Source organism: Oncorhynchus masou, chromosome 23 (genome assembly GCF_036934945.1).
Source record: "Oncorhynchus masou masou isolate Uvic2021 chromosome 23, UVic_Omas_1.1, whole genome shotgun sequence".
NCBI lineage: Eukaryota > Metazoa > Chordata > Actinopteri > Salmoniformes > Salmonidae > Oncorhynchus > Oncorhynchus masou.
In genome coordinates, this window is record NC_088234.1 from 55,225,994 (window position 1) to 55,243,856 (window position 17,863).

Consider the following 17,863-nt stretch of genomic DNA (forward strand, 5'->3'; position numbering starts at 1 on the left):
GTGTGTATGTGAGTGTCTCTCTCTCTTTCTCTCTCTCTGTGATTACAGGGGGGTGTCCCTCCGCATTTTTGCAGCTTGCCATGCTTTTAGACACAGTGTGCGCTGGAGAAAGCGAGAGCGAGAGACGGAACGCCGGGCTCAGTAGCTGTCTTTGAATACAACCACGGGGTTCCCAACCTTTCTTCCCTTATTTCCCCCTCACTTTCCGTTTAAAACAGTTATTTCCCTTGTTATAAATATAGTTTTGACTTTTGAGTCTTTAGTGTTTCCTTCATTTGGAGGCTTCTGAATGACAGTTGTGATTTGTATCGTTTTTGGACATTGTTTGTGGTGACCCATTGGATTGTCGAACAGCCGAGGAAGCTTGGATGAGCTGATTCGATAAAAGCCAGAAATGGAGTTGCTGCTGATCTGCCTTTCCCTCTGGATATTGCAATGCAATTCTGCCGGAGCGGACTCCATCATTCATATTGGTAAGGACCCTGGACAGCTATGCGCGGGTTTTAGTGAGACGTGCTGCAGAACCATCGAGAACCATCACTGTGTAGCAGAGACAAACGCATGCGAAGCACGTAACTGTAACGCGTGAAGGGCAGCCTCAGGGATGTTTTGCGGAATAAATAATCTAGTTTGACTGCGTCAGATATAAACTGAAAGTTTGGATCCAGTCAATGTTAACTTAAGGTATAGTCTCCTGAACATAACCCTATTTCCATCTTGGTGTAGGAAATGTAAACATTCGCCGGCGTCATTTTTTTTAGGCTATCAGAGAAAGTCTAGCTAACAAGTGAATGGAGTGGATCGATTACTTAAATGTCAATCATTTAGCAAAGACATGGCATTTATTTTCACCAGTAGCAGTGCCTTTTCCCCCATCAGCTTTTGAGGAATCAATGTCACTTGAGCGGTTCACGGATTGTTATGCCCCCCCCTCCTAAATCAGACCACAAGCCTTAACTTTTAATGGAACGTGATCGCAATATCAATAGCATTACAGATGGGTTGTCAATCGGTTTTCATTGTGAAAGATGCAATACTGTCATTACATAGGATTGTGTAGCCTAAACCTCGAGGGAGATTTTCTGCCAACATATGCTTGATGTTTGATCTGACAGTTTTACAGCACCTAAAAAGCATGAGTTGTCATTGTATTGTGGAGACAGAATAAACTCATGATAATACAGAATGTTAAAGATAGATTGCGGGATTTACATTGATGCCCGATCTCCACAAAATACACGCATACATGCTAAACTGAAGTATAGCCTTTAGTACCACTAGTTAAATTATTTGAAAAACCTGGTTTGAAATGGAATTGATATGCCCGACCTCGACGATAAATCCCACACCTTCCATAGCCCCCCTCTCCCTCTCTCTCGCTCGCTCACTCAAACACACACACGCGTACAAATATATGGTAGTCTATTTCTTTACAAGAGTAATGGATATGCATATTCTCAACATATAGGCATATTTTCAACACTGATCATAGTGCTGTTGCGTAGTTGCACCACCTTTCAAGAACAAGACGAAACATGAGTTTATTACACATTTGTATAATATTAGGCTACTGCTGCATACCCTAAATGTGTCCTTGACTTTGTACTGACCATACGGTATATAGGCCTACGTATAATGTATTATTTCACGTTGCCCTGCTTACCAAATAGGAGCAGCAAGTGCTCTCGCTCTCTCCTCTGGGTCATTCTCCAGTGAAATTGCGGTGTGGTTTTAATATTAACAGACCCTAATAACCCTGATAACTCGGATGACCCAGATAATACAATTAATCATCCCACTTTTTATTGTATTATGCAACACTTGGTTTCTGGAAATATCTGTGGTTGATCTCAAGTGGGGATGTCTGTAGATGTGGCTATTGGGTTATCTCGCTTTGATTAATGTGTGAGTGTGTGTCTGTGTCCGTCTGTCTCTTTCTCGCTCTCAATCTTGCTCTCTCAAAGATAGTACTAGGGAGTTTAACCGAAGCTACACTCACGCAGTAAATGGCTTAAATTGCTTAAAGGTGCCTTCATTGTCCGAATACACCATGCCACTAAGTATATCATCACTTTATTGTGTAGGTTTCCCATAATATTTCACTCAGTGACACTAGTGTGTATGTAACCCACTGTACTACAGCGATACCTCCACACGCTGTCCTCAATAGACATCAGCCAGAGTTGCAACTGACACGCAACTATAGTGGTCAACCACAGGTACATTTTTCCTCTTGAGATTGTCCTCCATAGAGATCTCTATGTTTTCCTAAACAACACGCTTCTGCTCTCAGTTCAATAGGACGTGAATTGAGTCGCTTTGCTGTCGCTTTCCAAGTCGTGAAATGTATTGTGTGTCGCACAGAATAGCAAGGCGCTTTAGCTCTCACTAGGACCGTCAAGTGTTTAGGCTGCTGCAGATACTATGTAGGTTCTAGTCTATTTTTAAACTCTAAATGGTTAAATTAGTGACAAATACAGTGTCTTCAGAAAGTATTCACAGCCTTGACTTTTTCCACATTTTGTTGTGTTACAGCCTCCATTCAAGAATGAGATGTGTCACTGGCCTACACACAATACTCCACAATGTCAAAGTGGAATTATATTTTTAGAAATTTAGGAAAATGCTGAAATGTCTTGGGTCAATAAGTATTCAACCCCTTTTGTTTTGGAAAGCCTAAATAAGTTCAGGAGTACAAATTTGCTTAATAAGTCACATAATAAGTTGCAAGGACTCACTCTGTGTGCAATAATAGTGTTTAACATTATTTTTTAAGGACTCCCTCATCTCTGTATCCCACACATACAATTATCTGTAAGGTCCCTCAGTCGAGCACTGAATATCAAATACAGATTCAACCACAAAGACAAGGCAGGTTTACCAATGTCTCACAGAGAAGGGCAACTACATGTATTGTAAATAGGTTAAAAAAGCAGCATTGAGCATGGTGAAGCCATTAATTACACTTTGGATGGTGTATCAATACACCCAGTTACTACAAAGATACAGGCTTCTTTCCTAACTTAGTTGCTGGAGAGGAAGGAAAACGCTCAGGGATGGATCAACAACATCGTGGCAAAGAAATGTACTTAATGTCCTAAATACAATGCGTTATGTTTGGGGCAAATCCAACACCACCCATCACTGAGTACCACTCTTCATATTTTCAAGCATGGTGGTGGCTGCATCACGTTATGGGTATGCTTGTCATCGGCAGGGATTATGGAGATTTGTTCAGGATAAGAAACAGGAAAATCACAGGCAAAATCTTATAGGAAAGCCTGGTTCAGTCTGTTTTCCAACAGACACTGGGAGACAAATTCACCTTTCAGCAGGACAATAACCGAAAACACAAGGCCAAATATACACTGGAGTTGCTTACCAAGAAGACATTGAATGTTCCTGAGTGGTCTAGTTACAGTTTTGACTTATTTCTGCTTGAAAATATGACACAACTTGGAAATGGCTGTCGAGCAATGATTAACAACCAACTTGACAGAGCTTGAAGAAATGTAAAATGAATAAATATTCTACAATCCAGGTGTGCAAAGCTCTTAGAGACTTACCCAGAAAGACTCACAGCTGTAATCACTGCCAGTGAAGGTGATTCTAACATTGATTGACTCAGGGGTGTGAATACTTATGTAAATAAGATATTTCTGCATTTCATCTTCAATAAATTTACAAAAATGACTAAGAACATGTTTTCACTTTGTCATTACGGGGTATCGTGTGTAGACTGGTGAGAAAAACGTCTATTTAATACATTTTGAATTCAGGCTGAAACACAACAAAATGTGAAATAGTCACTTTTTAAACGCACTGACATATGTAATTGTTTAAATCGTTTTTGAGTGGGCAACATATCATCTTAAAATTACATGTTTAATTATTTTGCAATATAGCATTATTTTATGTCGCACTAATTTCCCTAATGTGGACAGTTTGTATTACTACCTTACAGTACACAAGCTTGCATTTCCACCCCATAAAATTGAGTGGAATTGCACACAATTTTTACCTCAGATTGGCGATATCAGTATAAAAGTTTATAGTCATCACTATGACATAAGATCAATTGCTTTAAACAGATCAATATATTTGGTTTGGTACTATTGATTTTGTCACGGGCTGGGTTCATTTTCTAACTCTCAAATGGCATGAACATTTTTGGGGGTCACATATTTGACAGTCAAACTATCACTTAAATAGCAACCAACATTTTTCACTGCTGATATCCAATACCACCTGGCAGGGCCAGATTACAGCAGGGAACATGCCTCAGGGCAGGAGGGGTTTAGACCCCAGATATCATATCATATTTTTATTTATCCATTATTTTTACCAGGTAAGTTGACTGAGAACACATTCTCATTTGCAGCAACAACCTGGGGAATAGTTACAGGGGAGAGGAGGGGGATGAATGAGCCAATTGTAAACTGGGGATTATTAGGTGACCGTGATGGTTTGAGGGCCAGATTGGGAATTTAGCCAGGACACCAGGGTTAACACCCCTTCTCTTACGATAAGTACCATGGGATCTTTAATGACCTCAGAGAGTCTGGATACCCGTTTAACATCCCATCCGAAAGACGGCAACCTACACAAGGCAGTGTCCCCAATCACTGCCCTGGGGCTTTTGGATATTTATATATATTTTTTTTAGACCAGAGGAAAGAGTGCCTCCTACTGGCCCTCCAACACCACTTCCAGCAGCATCTGGTCTCCCATCCAGGAACTGACCAAGACCAACCCTGCTTAGCTTCAGAAGCAAGCCAGCAGTGATACGCAGGGTGGTATGCTGCTGGCAAAATGTGTAGAATTGCACGAAATTAGCTTTAAACTGGCAACACCAAAAACTTTTTTTGGGGGGTGGTAGTAGTCCGGGCCTGCTGTGTCAAGATTCATTAAAGTTAATTAACGTAAAAAGTGGTTTGTGTGATGGCACCTTATCTCCCCCCTCTCGGTTAATTGATTTCAATGCGATAATCGATAGGAATGATTGACAAAACAGTGTTGCATCTCTCTTTCTGTTTTGGTGACCCCTGTATCAAAATGCACATGCATGTGTACTGTAGATAGTGCATTTTATGTTTAGGTTTTCAATACATCATGAACTGTTTCTGCATATTGGTTATTGATTTGGACACTTTAAAACTGTGTTTTGACGTTGGGCTACTTATCAAAATGTTTACAAGAAGCAGTGACAGAATCATGTTCAACTGCAATTTTAGGAATATAAATTAAACTTTCAACATACATTTCCAATGGTATTGTACTTAATCAGGTAAAAACTGCTGAATGAGTCCAAAAACATGCTGTGATTGATTTATTTTGATTATATAGCAGAAATCACCAAAAACGGGTTTGCCCTGCCTACTCACAGGTCCATATGTGAAATAAATCCCATTGACAGTGTCCACATCTGTAGGCTACTACACAGCCAGAGCTTGTGACTCTGCCGCACTCCACTGTTCTATGGTTGATCTTTGCTGCCAATAAATAGGCAAAAGACCTAACCAAAGATCCATGCCTGGAAAGGTATTTGTTTTGCACATGTTTATGAACATATGTAATCCCACCTGTGCTAGAGTGGCCATCAAGAACTTTTGACAAAGTTAGCCACTATGCCTACAGTAAATATGTAGCATTAATAATCTTTATTTAGGCATCCAAATAGCGCATATACCACAAAGAGCAATCGATAAGGTAGTTCAGTGTAAACTGCACCATCATTTAAAAATGGATAGATACTCTGCTGGATCAAGTAAACCTGTTGGTGAATGGAAAAAACATGGGCACAGTTAACAGTTTATTTTCCCACAAAATAAGTGAGCCTATATTGATTTATTTTGCTCCAACAGGTGCCATATTTGAGGAAAACGCTGGAAGGGATGACGAAATTTTCCAACTTGCCATTTCTGACCTAAGTCTCAACGACGACATTCTACAAAGTGAAAAAATCACCCACTCTGTAAAATCTATTGAGGCTAACAACCCATTTCAAGCAGTGCAGGAAGGTAAGTGACCCGGCAGAATATTTTTTTGTATCGATTGCTTTGCTGTTATATCTAATTGCTTAGGACCGGAGGGTTGGGGACACCATTTCAGCTTTGTGGTTTCTGATGGCATGAGGGTGTTTATATTCTTATCATGGTTAAAGGCTTGCAGGCTGTTGAAAAATTATTTAAATTTTCCTGTTTCCATAGTTTGTTGTATCTATTGCATTCTTAGTTACATGTAAGTATTGAGTCAAAGTTCAGACTGGTGATTATTAACTTAAATCTCTTTTCTCAGATGCAGATAATCAGCTTTAGAATGTGGATAGATTGAATATCACTTTTTAATGTTGTTGATTCACATCTACAGCTTCACAGTGCTAAAAGTGCTTGTACCCTGTAGCTTGCATAGTCAGTCAGACAGTGCCGTTCAAATCACTGAGGTATAATACCAACTGGAGACTGCATCAAAAATGTCCAACCGTTGTTTTCAAGGTAATCTACTCATGCCCACCGTCTATATCCAGGTTGCGTCCAGTTTATACGGACCAACATCACATGCGCGCTAGCACTCAGTGAGCACAGGGAGCAGCGCGAGCAGCGATGATGTCATCACTTCATCCACAAACATGGCAGACATTGGATGAATATAAAATGTTAATATCTTCGCCTGTGAGTGATGGGGAAAAAAAATCGACCTCATCAACAATTATTTGAATAATTCAACATCTCAAAAAATGTACACAAAGGTGATGACTAAAGTGTCTTTTTAGGAATTTTCTAACCTGTCTTTTCTATGTGGCCGTCAATGGAAATTGTCTTTCTGGACCAGCGTCAGTTAAACTGCAGGAGCAGTCGAAACTGTTCTTCTACTGTAGACTGGAACCCTGGCCCCTTGGTTCAAATGTGATGTTACCCAACAGCTGACATCATAACAATACATCATACAGTTAACTGCTAAAATAAAGGAAATATCAACAAAAAGTGTTTTAATAGGGTGCTGGGCCTCCACGAGCCAGAATAGCTTCAATGCGCCGTGTCTAGAACACTGTTGGAGGGATGCAACACCATTCTTCCATGACTAATTCCATCATTTGGCGTTTTGTTAAAAAATGCTGTCTCAGGCACTGCTCCAGAATCTCCCAGAAGTGTTCAATTGGGTTGAGATCTGGTGACTGAGACACACACACACACACAACCGCAACCCTAAACTGTAACCCAAACCCAAACAATGAGGGGCCTGGTAAGAGGCCTCCTGTGGGGATGGGGGCTGGGATAAACATTTTTAAAACACACACACACACACACACACACACACACACACACACACACACACACACACACACACACACACACACACACACACACACACACACACACACACACACACACACACACACACACACACACACACCCTTTAAACCATCTATGCTCCATGGATATCCCTATATCAAACTCACTGAGATCACTTCTTCTAGCCATGGTAGCAAAAATAATGGGAACCTGGGCATTTTTATACATGACCCTAAGCATGAGGGGATTAACTCAACAACTATGCCTTTGTGGAAGCACCAGCTTTCAATATACACTGAACAAAAATATAAACGCAGCATGTAAAGTGTTAGTTCCATGTTTCATGAGCAAAAAAAAAAATACAATAAAAGGACACTTTTACACAGATGTGGAGTACTATTTCTAGTATTTCTATTTCTAGTCGTTGCCTTTCTAGGAGTATTTCTATTTGTAATAAAGCCCTTTAGTAGGGAAAAACAAATTCTGATTGAATGGGCTTGGCTACACAGGCTTGGCTTGGCCTATGCCCTCTTAGGCCCACCCGTGGCTGTGCCACTGCCCAATCATGTGAACTCCATAGATTAGGAGTTCACATGACTGGGCAGTGGTTTCCTTACATGAACTGTAACTTAGTAAAATCTTAGATATAGTTGCATGTTGCATTTATGTTTTTATTCAGTATACTTTGTATGCCTCATTTACGGAAGTGTTTCCTTTATTTTGGCAGTTAGCTGTATATAACCCGAGGAGAACACAACAGTATTAAAACCATTGTCAAAGGCTTAGAGAAGTTGCCAAAGAGAATATCGACCTTGTCAGACATACAGAATGGCATAGAAGGAGAGTGGTGAACAATTATAAAACTTTTACATACCTCCCCTCCCCAACATAATGGTAACTTAAACAAGGAGTAATTGGCTTATGTTGAAGCTTTTGTTAGAGCTGTTGTAAGGGATTGTTGATTCGATTGAATTGGACTGAATGTTCAGCTTGGCAAACTAAATGTTAGTGGATGATTAATGAACTGGATACTAATATATTTGCCAAGGCCATGATGGTGGTATTGAATGATGTTTCCATGCACTGTGAAAGAGAATGGAACCCTCATGAAATGAACCTAATAGCTTGGGATCTGCTACAGCCATTTAGTCCACTGCATCCTTTTACAATGGCCTTGAATAGAATAGTTACTCCGTTACGGAAGTGCTCAAATAGTAATACCCATTGATTCTTGAAGAATATAACTGATACATGCCTCATGAGCTTAGTTCAACTGTTGTACCCCATCAGAACCTAAAATATAACCTTGTTTTACTCCAGCGTTTGTAAAGCATGTAAATATTAACAAACACTCTGTATATACTATAGCCTTGAAACATGGTTAAAACTATCATTTTGATATCATGGATGGTTAGTCCTAGTATGTCACGGCTGGCTGTAGGACTGGACCAAGGTGCAGCATGGTAAGCGTAAATGTTCTTTATTTAAAAATGACGCGGACAAAACAAAGAACAAAACCAAACCGTGACGCTTTGGGCTATGTGCCCTGAACAAAGTCAAAGTTAACTTCCCACAAAACAGGTGGGGGAAAAGGGTACCTAAGTATGGTTCTCAATCAGAGACAACGATAGACATCTGTCCCTGATTGAGAACCATACCAGGCCAAGACATAGAAATACAAAACATAGAAAAAAGGACATAGAATGCCCACCCTAGTCACACTCTGGCCTAACCAAAATAGAGAATAAAAAGCCTCTCTATGGCCAGGGTGTGACATAGTATCCATAGCTCTGTCTATGAATTTGAGAGTGGTTACATCTCTCCAAGCCCATTCCTCAGCTTTTTACTAAAACAGAGTTCCAAAGCGGGTTCACTGCGGGTTCCAAAGCAGGTTCACTGCGGGTTCCAAAGCGGGTTCACTGCGGGTTCCAAAGCGAGTTCACTGCGGGCTCCAAAGCGGGTTCATTGCTTTGTCATTGTTTAAACTGCAGATTCTAGCTTTAAGTTAATACTGAAGTGATTTTTGCACGATAAAAGTGAGTTGACTTCTATTTAGAAATGTGTTTTCTTTTCTCGTCCTAATTCAGAGCCGTTGCTTATCATCAAAACATGTATAAAAAAGCAATTTTCTGTTAATAAAGGGCATCTACCGTTACAGCAGGCGATAATTTCCAGCTCTGAAAGTATAAGAGAAGACAACAGATTTTTATTTCTGGCTGCATACCAAACAAATCAATGCAGAAGACTTAAAATATGACAACAACACAAAGATCTACTGGGGATCAAGGCTGATTGATGGTGAGCCCAAATACCTTTCAAAGGGAACCTACTGGTTGTTCTACACTGGACATTCCTGCTGCTTAGTCTATGATGATTTCCTTTGGTTATTATTATACACTGCTCAGAAAAATAAAGGGAACACTTAAACAACACAATGTAACTCCAAGTCAATCACAGTTCTGTGAAATCAAACTGTCCACTTAGGAAGCAACACTGATTGACAATACATTTGTCGTGCAAATGCTGTCGTACAAATGGAATAGACAACAGGTGGAAATGATAGGCAATTAGCAAGACACCCCCAATAAAGGAGTGGTTCTGCAGGTGGTGACCACAGACCACTTCTCAGTTCCTATGCTTCCTGGCTGATGTTTTGGTCACTTTTTGAATGGTGGCGGTGCTTTCACTCTAGTGGTAGCATGAGACGGAGTATACAACTCACACAAGTGGCTCAGGTAGTGCAGCTCATCCAGGATGGCACATCAATGCGAGCTGTGAGCAGAGCATGGAGGTGCTTCCAGGCTACCTCCGCCTTTGTGCAAGGAGGAGCACTGCCAGAGCCCTGCAAAATGACCTCCAGCAGTCCACAAATGTGCATGTGTCTGCTCAAACGGTCAGAAACAGACTCCATGAGGGTGGTATGAGGGCCCGACGTCCACAGGTGGGGGATGTGCTTACAGCCCAACACCGTGCAGGACGTTTGAAATTTGCCAGAGAACACCAAGATTGGCAAATTCGCCACTGGCGCCCTGTGCTCTTCACAGATGAAAGCAGGTTCACACTGAGCACATGTGACAGACGTGACAGAGTCTGGAGACGCCGTGGAGAACGTTCTGCTGCCTGCAACATCCTCCAGCATGACCGGTTTGGCGGTGGGTCAGTCATGGTGTGGGGTGGCATTTCTTTGGGGGGCCGCACAGCCCTCGATGTGCTCGCCAGAGGTAGCCTGATTGCCATTAGGTACCGAGATGAGATCCTCAGACCCCTTGTGAGACCATATGCTGGTGCGGTTGGCCCTGGGTTCCTCCTAATGCAAGACAATGCTAGACCTCATGTGGCTGGAGTGTGTCAGCAGTTCCTGCAAGAGGAAGGCATTGATGCTATGGACTGGCCCGCCCGTTCCCCAGACCTGAATCCAATTGAGCACATCTGGGACATCATGTCTCGCTCCATCCACCAACGCCATGTTGCACCACCGACTGTCCAGGAGTTGGCGGATGCTTTAGTCCAGGTCTGGGAGGAGATCTCTCAGGAGACCATCCGCCACCTCATCAGGAGCATGCCCAGGCATTGTAGGGAGGGCATACAGGCACGTGGAGGCCACACACACTACTGAGCCTCATTTTGACTTGTTTTAAGGGCATTACATCAAAGTTGGATCAGCCTGTAGTGTGGTTTTCCACTTTAATAATTTTGAGTGTGACTCCAAATCCAGACCTCCATGGGTTGATAAATTTGATTTCCATTGATAATTTTTGTGTGAATTTGTTGTCAGCACATTCAACTATGTAAAGAAAAAAATATTTAATAAGAATATATCATTCATTCAGATCTAGGATAGGTTATTTTAGTGTTCCCTTTATTTCTTTGAGCAGTGTAGCTTACCAAGTCACTATTTCCACACTAGCAGTGCTATTTATTTATTGTTGATTGGGGGTGTTTTGGAACTCGGGGCTTACCGGTCGATGAGGCACCAGGATCGATGAGCCTTCCCGGGACTGTGGTGTGTGTGAGATGAGTGGATGGTTGAGTGGCAGTAGGGTCATGTTGACCTTTGCTTTGCTGTTTTGTTCACATTCACCCTGTGACTGCCACTAAGGACCCTGCCAGTGTACCGCCAGGGAGGAAGAGACAGGCAGGGCTGGGCAGAAGTGTGAAGAGAACAATGATCAGAATAAGAATGAGCGGGTGTGAAGGAGGAGTGCGTAGGAAAGGAAAAGAGTAGGCAAGAGGAAAAGAAGAAAAGTGAAGGAGAAGATCCGTAGGAGGGTAAGAGGAAAAACAGCTGTTGCATTAGAATACCTTTCTCTGTGATCTAGAGGGACTAAGGTGATGAGAGCTTCCATATTAGCATGAAGTTGATCACTGGATGATGAGGTTTGGGTTAGGTGACATCCTTCACGTCAAGACTGATATAGATTCAGGTCAATTCTAAAAAGGGGTTGAGACCTGTGCATGACTCAAATTTACAAACAATCAGATCAATGACAAGTTGGTTAGTTATTTCTGCGGCAGATGAGGGTCTATTTTATTCACCGAGTTGAGATGCAGTAATTTGTTGAGGGCTTTGTACCAATACCCCCCAACACCCACTACTGCAACTCCATTTACATCAACTCCTCCCAAGGGAAAAGTCAAGTAGAAATGAATTGCTCTAAGCACATAGACTTAAAAAACCCTCCTCCAATAACTGTAAGGTTCACTTTCACCTTCCTTTACTACACGTGCCAAAGGATCAAATGATAGCTCCCTTTAGAGTGTTGGCGTGGCCAATGCAATATCCCCACTAGATTCCCCACTTATGACAACTCATTATTCACAATGCTCTACACATGATGGAAAGCTGGTCTTTGACCATTATTGTCCCAGCCTGTGGTTTAATAACCACAGGTAAATCTCCATAATGGATTTGTTTGTGTTTTTATGTCTATTTCCTGGGTGTAGTGAGGAGAATGATTATGTCATCTTTTCCAGGCCTGTTAATTACCCAATGGTTATTTTGAATCCGTCATAAGCTCTTTGATAGGCCTGCAGACACGGAACTGCTTCAATCAGCTAAGTGAGGTCACAGCCGTGGTGTACATTTCACCCTTTCATTTAATCCATGTCTAACACTATTCCTATAATTATACTGGATGTTTCTGGGACTGGCTTGGTCAGGCTGCTTATTGTGCATTGATGGTGAATTGTATATTATGGAGGGTTTACGATAACATTGTGTGCTAATACACAGAGCTGCACTTCCGAGGGGCTGTGTAGATTTGCATGACCATCTGCATTGTTGTTAAAGAGTAGTTACCCTGTAGTGAGATTCGATTAGATTTAAATTTGATTTTGGCTGAGGTCTCTGATTATCTTCTTGGCCTTCCTGCTACACCTGGTATTGTAGGTGTCTTGGAGGGCAGGCTGTGTGCACCCAATGGTGCGTTCGGATGAGCATACCATACCAGCCTCCGTAGAGCCTTGCGATCAGCAGCGGTGGAGCTGCCATGCCAGGCTGTGATGCAGCCTGACATTATGCTCTCGATAGTGCTCCTGTAGAACACTGAGGGCCCTCTGGGACAGGCCGCATTTCTTCAGCCTCCTGAGATTGAAGAGTCGTTGTCGTGCCTTTTTCACCACAGTGTCCGTGTGATTTGACCATTTCAGCTCCTCTGAGATGTGTTCGCCAAGGAACTTGACATTTACGACCTTCTCCATGTCGGCCTTGTTGATGAGGATGGGGGCGTGCCAAGCCTGGTTCCTCCTGAAGTCCACAATCAGTTCCTTTGTTTTGCTGACGTTGAGGGAGTGGTTGTTTACCTGGCACCACACCGTAAGGGGTGCCTACCTCATCTCTTTTAGCCGTCTCATTGTTGTTGTTAATCAGGCCTACTACTGTTGTGTAGTCAGCGAACTTAATGATGGAGTTGGAACTGTGTGAGGCCACGCAGTCGTGGGTATACAGGGAGTACAGGAGGGGACTGAGGACGCACACTTGTGGGGCCCACGTGTTGAGAATCTGTGTCGAGGAGGTAATGTTGCCTACCTTCACCACCTGGGGGCGGCCCTTCAGGAAGTCCAGGACCCAGTGGCATAGGGAGGAGGTCAGTCCCAGGGCCTTGAGCTTTGTGGTGCGCTTAGAGTGCACTATGGTATTGAATGTAGAGCTATAGTCGATGAACAGCATCCTCACATATGCATTCCTTTTGTCCAGGTGGATGAGGTTAGTGTGCAGGTCCATGGTGATTACATCATCCGTGGATCTGTTGGAGGTAGGATAATTGGATTGGGTTGGGTGTGTCGAGGAGGGAGGAGGTGACCTGGTCTTTGACTAACCTCTCGAAGCACTTCTTGATGACGGAAGTGAGTGCTATGGGTCAGTAGTCATTCAGTTCAGTTACTTTCCCTTTCTTGGGCACAGGGATGATAGTGGACATGAAAATGTTAGTATCCTAGGTGTGTGTGTGTGTGTGTGTGTGTGTGTGTGTGTGTGTGTGTGTGTGTGTGTGTGTGTGTGTGTGTGTGTGTGTGTGTGTGTGTGTGTGTGTGTGCATTATTCCTGTACCTTTTACTCACAACCTATTCTACTATGCATAAATAATGCCTTGCCTGTGCATGTTGCATGTGCATTTTCATGCTGTAGTGACCATGTAGTCTACAGCAGAATAAATCACAGATAGACCCTTGGAAAAGAGAAAGGCCTATCAGACCTGCAGCACATTGAGACCTGAAAGACACATAGAATATGCATTTGACTATCCCCTTTGTAATGGAGAGAGTCAGCACTGCCTGGCGCTGTAGGTCTTGTCAGAGAATAAAGAGACAAAGTGAGCTGAGAGAGAGAGAGAGAGAGAGAGTGTGAGTTATGGTCCAGCCCACTGCTCCTAAATGTAGTCACTGTTCTGTCCCCGTCCTGGAAAGTGTTCCACTGAAGCGTTCTGTACAAGGGTTTGTCCGCTCTGTGCCTATACCCAGGCTGCTGCTGTCATTCCTTTGGTGCACTGGGATATGTTGTGTCATTCAGGTCATTGACTCGGCACGTCTCTGAGTTTCTGTGACACCTCTGAATGCATTGAGAGTGTAGTGTAAGTCATCTCTTGGAATCAGCTCTTAGAGGAATTGCTAGCACTTTGAATGAGATTTGCCTTTGGAATTGTACGTGTTGGTACCACTGTTGTATTTAAAGGTATACACTAATCTGTATTCAAAGGAGTCATCGGTTTCTCTCTAAATGTCACTGCGAGCTGGGATTTCACTAATCTTTTAATTTGGGTATCAGAAAACAGGCTGGCCCTTTTAAAGCATGGTATCACGTATTGAAAAAGTAAAGGAATGTTATTTGTTTTTTTCCTGCCCTTATTCCCTTAGTGATTGCACGGCCGGTAATTGGCAGGTTTTCAGGAAATGAAATGGTGAACTTTGGATTCACATGTAAACAGAATGACTGTAATGCACCAATTAGGGTGTTTCAGGTGCATCATCACTCTCTTTTTTTCTTTTCTCCCTCATTTCCTCTTGTCCTCCAGCTGATGTGTCTTTTGAAGGTGATTTCTGGTCTTTAGGTGGTGATCTTTCTGGGTCACACTGCTACAGGTTGAGTTTTATTCTGGAAGGCAAACATAGGCTCTCATGATATGAGGTCTGGTATAAACTACTGAATTGGACCAATTACTGTATGTAATTACTGTATGTAAGATTGCCAATCTCTTTTTTTATTGTACAATGGTTGTTGCCATATTATCTATCCACAGGTCTCTCTGTCTGTAGAAATTATCAATTTCAATGATTAACTGAACTAACAACAACATCTCCATCTTATGCAGGTTATTTTCCTGCATTTCTCTCCCATGTGACAGTAAGAACAGTGCAGGTCGATATGACAAATGTTTTCACTTTTCTGTGACCCCAAATACTCCTCTCCATTACCTGTAATAGTGATGGAGGTGGTAAATAGGAAATCAAGACTGATTGGCTCCTGGGAGATGACCTGTCCAATCAGATGGATGCTGGTGATCGTCTAGGTCACAAGTATATGGCATCATTTCTCTATTTCTATGGTTTGCTGTGCTTTAACATTATTGAGCTGCTTAAAAAGTGCTTGAGAAATAGTGATGGAGGGAGGGATGGAGTGAGTGGGGGATGGAGAGGAGGAGGGAGGTCAGAATGGAGAGGAGGGAGGGATAGAGAGGAGGAGGTGAGGAGGGAGGGATAGAGAGAGAGAGAGGGATAGAGAGGAGGAGGGGAGGGATAGGGAGAAGGAGGGAGAGATGGAGTGGAGGAGGAGAGGGATGGAGAGGAGAGAGAAGTGGAGGAGGTGAGGGATGAAGAGGAGGATGGGAGGAGGTAGGAATAGACAGGAGGAGAGAGGGATGGATGGAGTGGATGGGGGGAGGGAGGGAGAGGAGGAGGGAGGGATGGAGAGGAGAGGAGAAGGGAGGGATAGAGAGGAGGAAGGAGGGATGATGGAGAGGAGGAAAAGGGATGGAGAGGAGGGATTGTGTAGAAGAGGGATGGAGAGGAGGGGAGGAATAGTTAGGAGGAGGGAAGGATGGAGTGGATGAGGGGAGGGATGAGAGGAGGAGGAGGGAGGGATGGAGAGGAGGAATAGAAAGGGGAAAGGATTGGAGGAGGGAGAGATGGAGGGGAGGAATGGAGAGGATGGAGTGGAGGAGGGAGGGATGGAGAGGAGGAGGAAGATGGTGGGAGTAGGAGTAAGGGAGGGTTGTGGTGGGGGTGTTCAGGGCGGAGGCTTTTTTGGGGACCCCCCTCCCTCATGCTGAAGTGCTTGGAGGGCAGCATGTATAATTTACTGCCCACCACCTGCACTGTTGGCTGCGGAGGACTCCATTCCAGGACGGAAGACAAGGAGCGGAAAATAAGCCTCAGAGTAAATCCTATTAGTGTATAAACAGGAGGCAACGAGAGGAACATTGGCCGCTTGGCCGCTTCCCACTACTCATTCCTTTCAGAGAGATAGAGAAAAAGAGATGGAGGAAGGGTGAGAGAGAAGAAGAAGAAGAAAGGAGAGAGTGTTGGAGAGAGAGAACAGAGAGAAAGAAGAGAGAGAGTGGGAGAGAGAGAAGAAGGGAGAGAGTTGAAGAGATAGAAGAAGAATGGAGAGAGTTAGAGAGAGAGAGAGAAGGGAGAGTTGGAGAGAGAGAAGATGTAGAAGAATGGAGAGAGAAGAAGGGAGAGAGGGTTTGAGAGAGAGCAAGAAATGGAGAGAGGAGAGCTACAGACTGTTAAATCTTAGGTAATAAAAAAGATTACGTTGGTTCAGCTCACTGCCACATTGACTACAAGGCAGGTTTGTGAGCCTTTGTCTGTGGTATCGCCGAGAAACACTGTTCAACTCAGCATCAGTGAGTGGGCCCATCTGCTACTGGGTCACGCTGCTCTCTCCATGCCACAAGCCCTCACACTCATGCACAGGCATCATGGATTTATATGGTAGTGAAGCTATGTAAACCCCCAGAAAGAAACGTAAAACCCCAAACCCTATTTTTTAAGTCGAGGTCAAGAGCAGATGAAATCTGGACAAAATGCATGGACATTGGACACTGGACATAATATTAAAGCACATTCCATTCATACATGCACCACATCCTTTATCTTTTATTCTATGGATAGTTTTTCAGACAACATCACTTTGAGAGCTATCATGGCTGAAGTCACAGCAAGCTACAAGCTACCAGGGGTGTAAAGTACTGAAGTAAAAATACTTTGAAGTACTACTTAAGTCATTTTTGGAGTTATCTGTACTTTACTATTTATCTTTTTTGACAACGTTTACTTTTACTCCACTACATTCCTAAAGAAAATAATGTACTTTTTACTCCATACATTGTCCCTGACACCCACAAGTACTTGTTACATTCTGAATGCTTAGCAGGACAGGAAAATGGTTCAATTCACACACTTATCAAGCGAACACCCCTGGTCATCCATACTGCCTCTGATCTGGCGGTCTCACTAAACACAAATGCTTCATATGTATATTATTTCTGAGTGTTGGAGAGAGCCCCTGGCTCTCAGTAAATAAAAAACAAGAACATTGGCTGTCTGGTTTGCTTAACAAAAGGAACGTGAAGTAATATATTTACTTTTGATAATTAAGTATATTTTAGCAATTACATTTACTTTTGATACTTAAGTATATGTCACAGTGGACAGATGGGTGATAACACAAATGTCTATCAACCCAAAGGTTGAGTGTTCTAATCTCATCATGGACCACTTTGGCATTTTAGCTAATTACCAACATTGCAACTACCATACGTACTACTTTTTTAGCTACTTTCCAATTACTTAGCATGCTAGCTAACGCTTCTCTTAACCGTTTAACATAACTCCTAACACTAACCTTAACCCTAACTAGCCTAGACATATCATACATATTGTACAAATTAAAATCCATAACAGATCATACAAATTACAAATACTTAACATGCCATAAGAATTGTAATTCGTAACATATGATGAGAAATGGATTATGGACATCCATAAATGAATACACACCATACGAAACGTAACATATCATACTAAATTAAGTATCTGGGATTTACATACAGAATACAAAATGCTATGAG

The 17,863-nt window shown here is 42.6% G+C and overlaps 1 protein-coding gene across 1 annotated transcript in view; it reads left to right on the forward strand.

The window, feature by feature from the left end:
- The window catches only part of LOC135511071 (glutamate receptor ionotropic, delta-1-like), a 348,005-nt gene continuing 330,142 nt past the window's right edge, over positions 1 to 17,863 (forward strand). The window contains exons 1-2 of the mRNA XM_064932571.1: positions 1 to 473; positions 5,865 to 6,020. Of these exons, the coding sequence (XP_064788643.1) occupies positions 395 to 473; positions 5,865 to 6,020 (235 nt within the window). The 5' untranslated portion in view covers positions 1 to 394. The remainder of the gene's footprint in view (positions 474 to 5,864; positions 6,021 to 17,863) is intronic.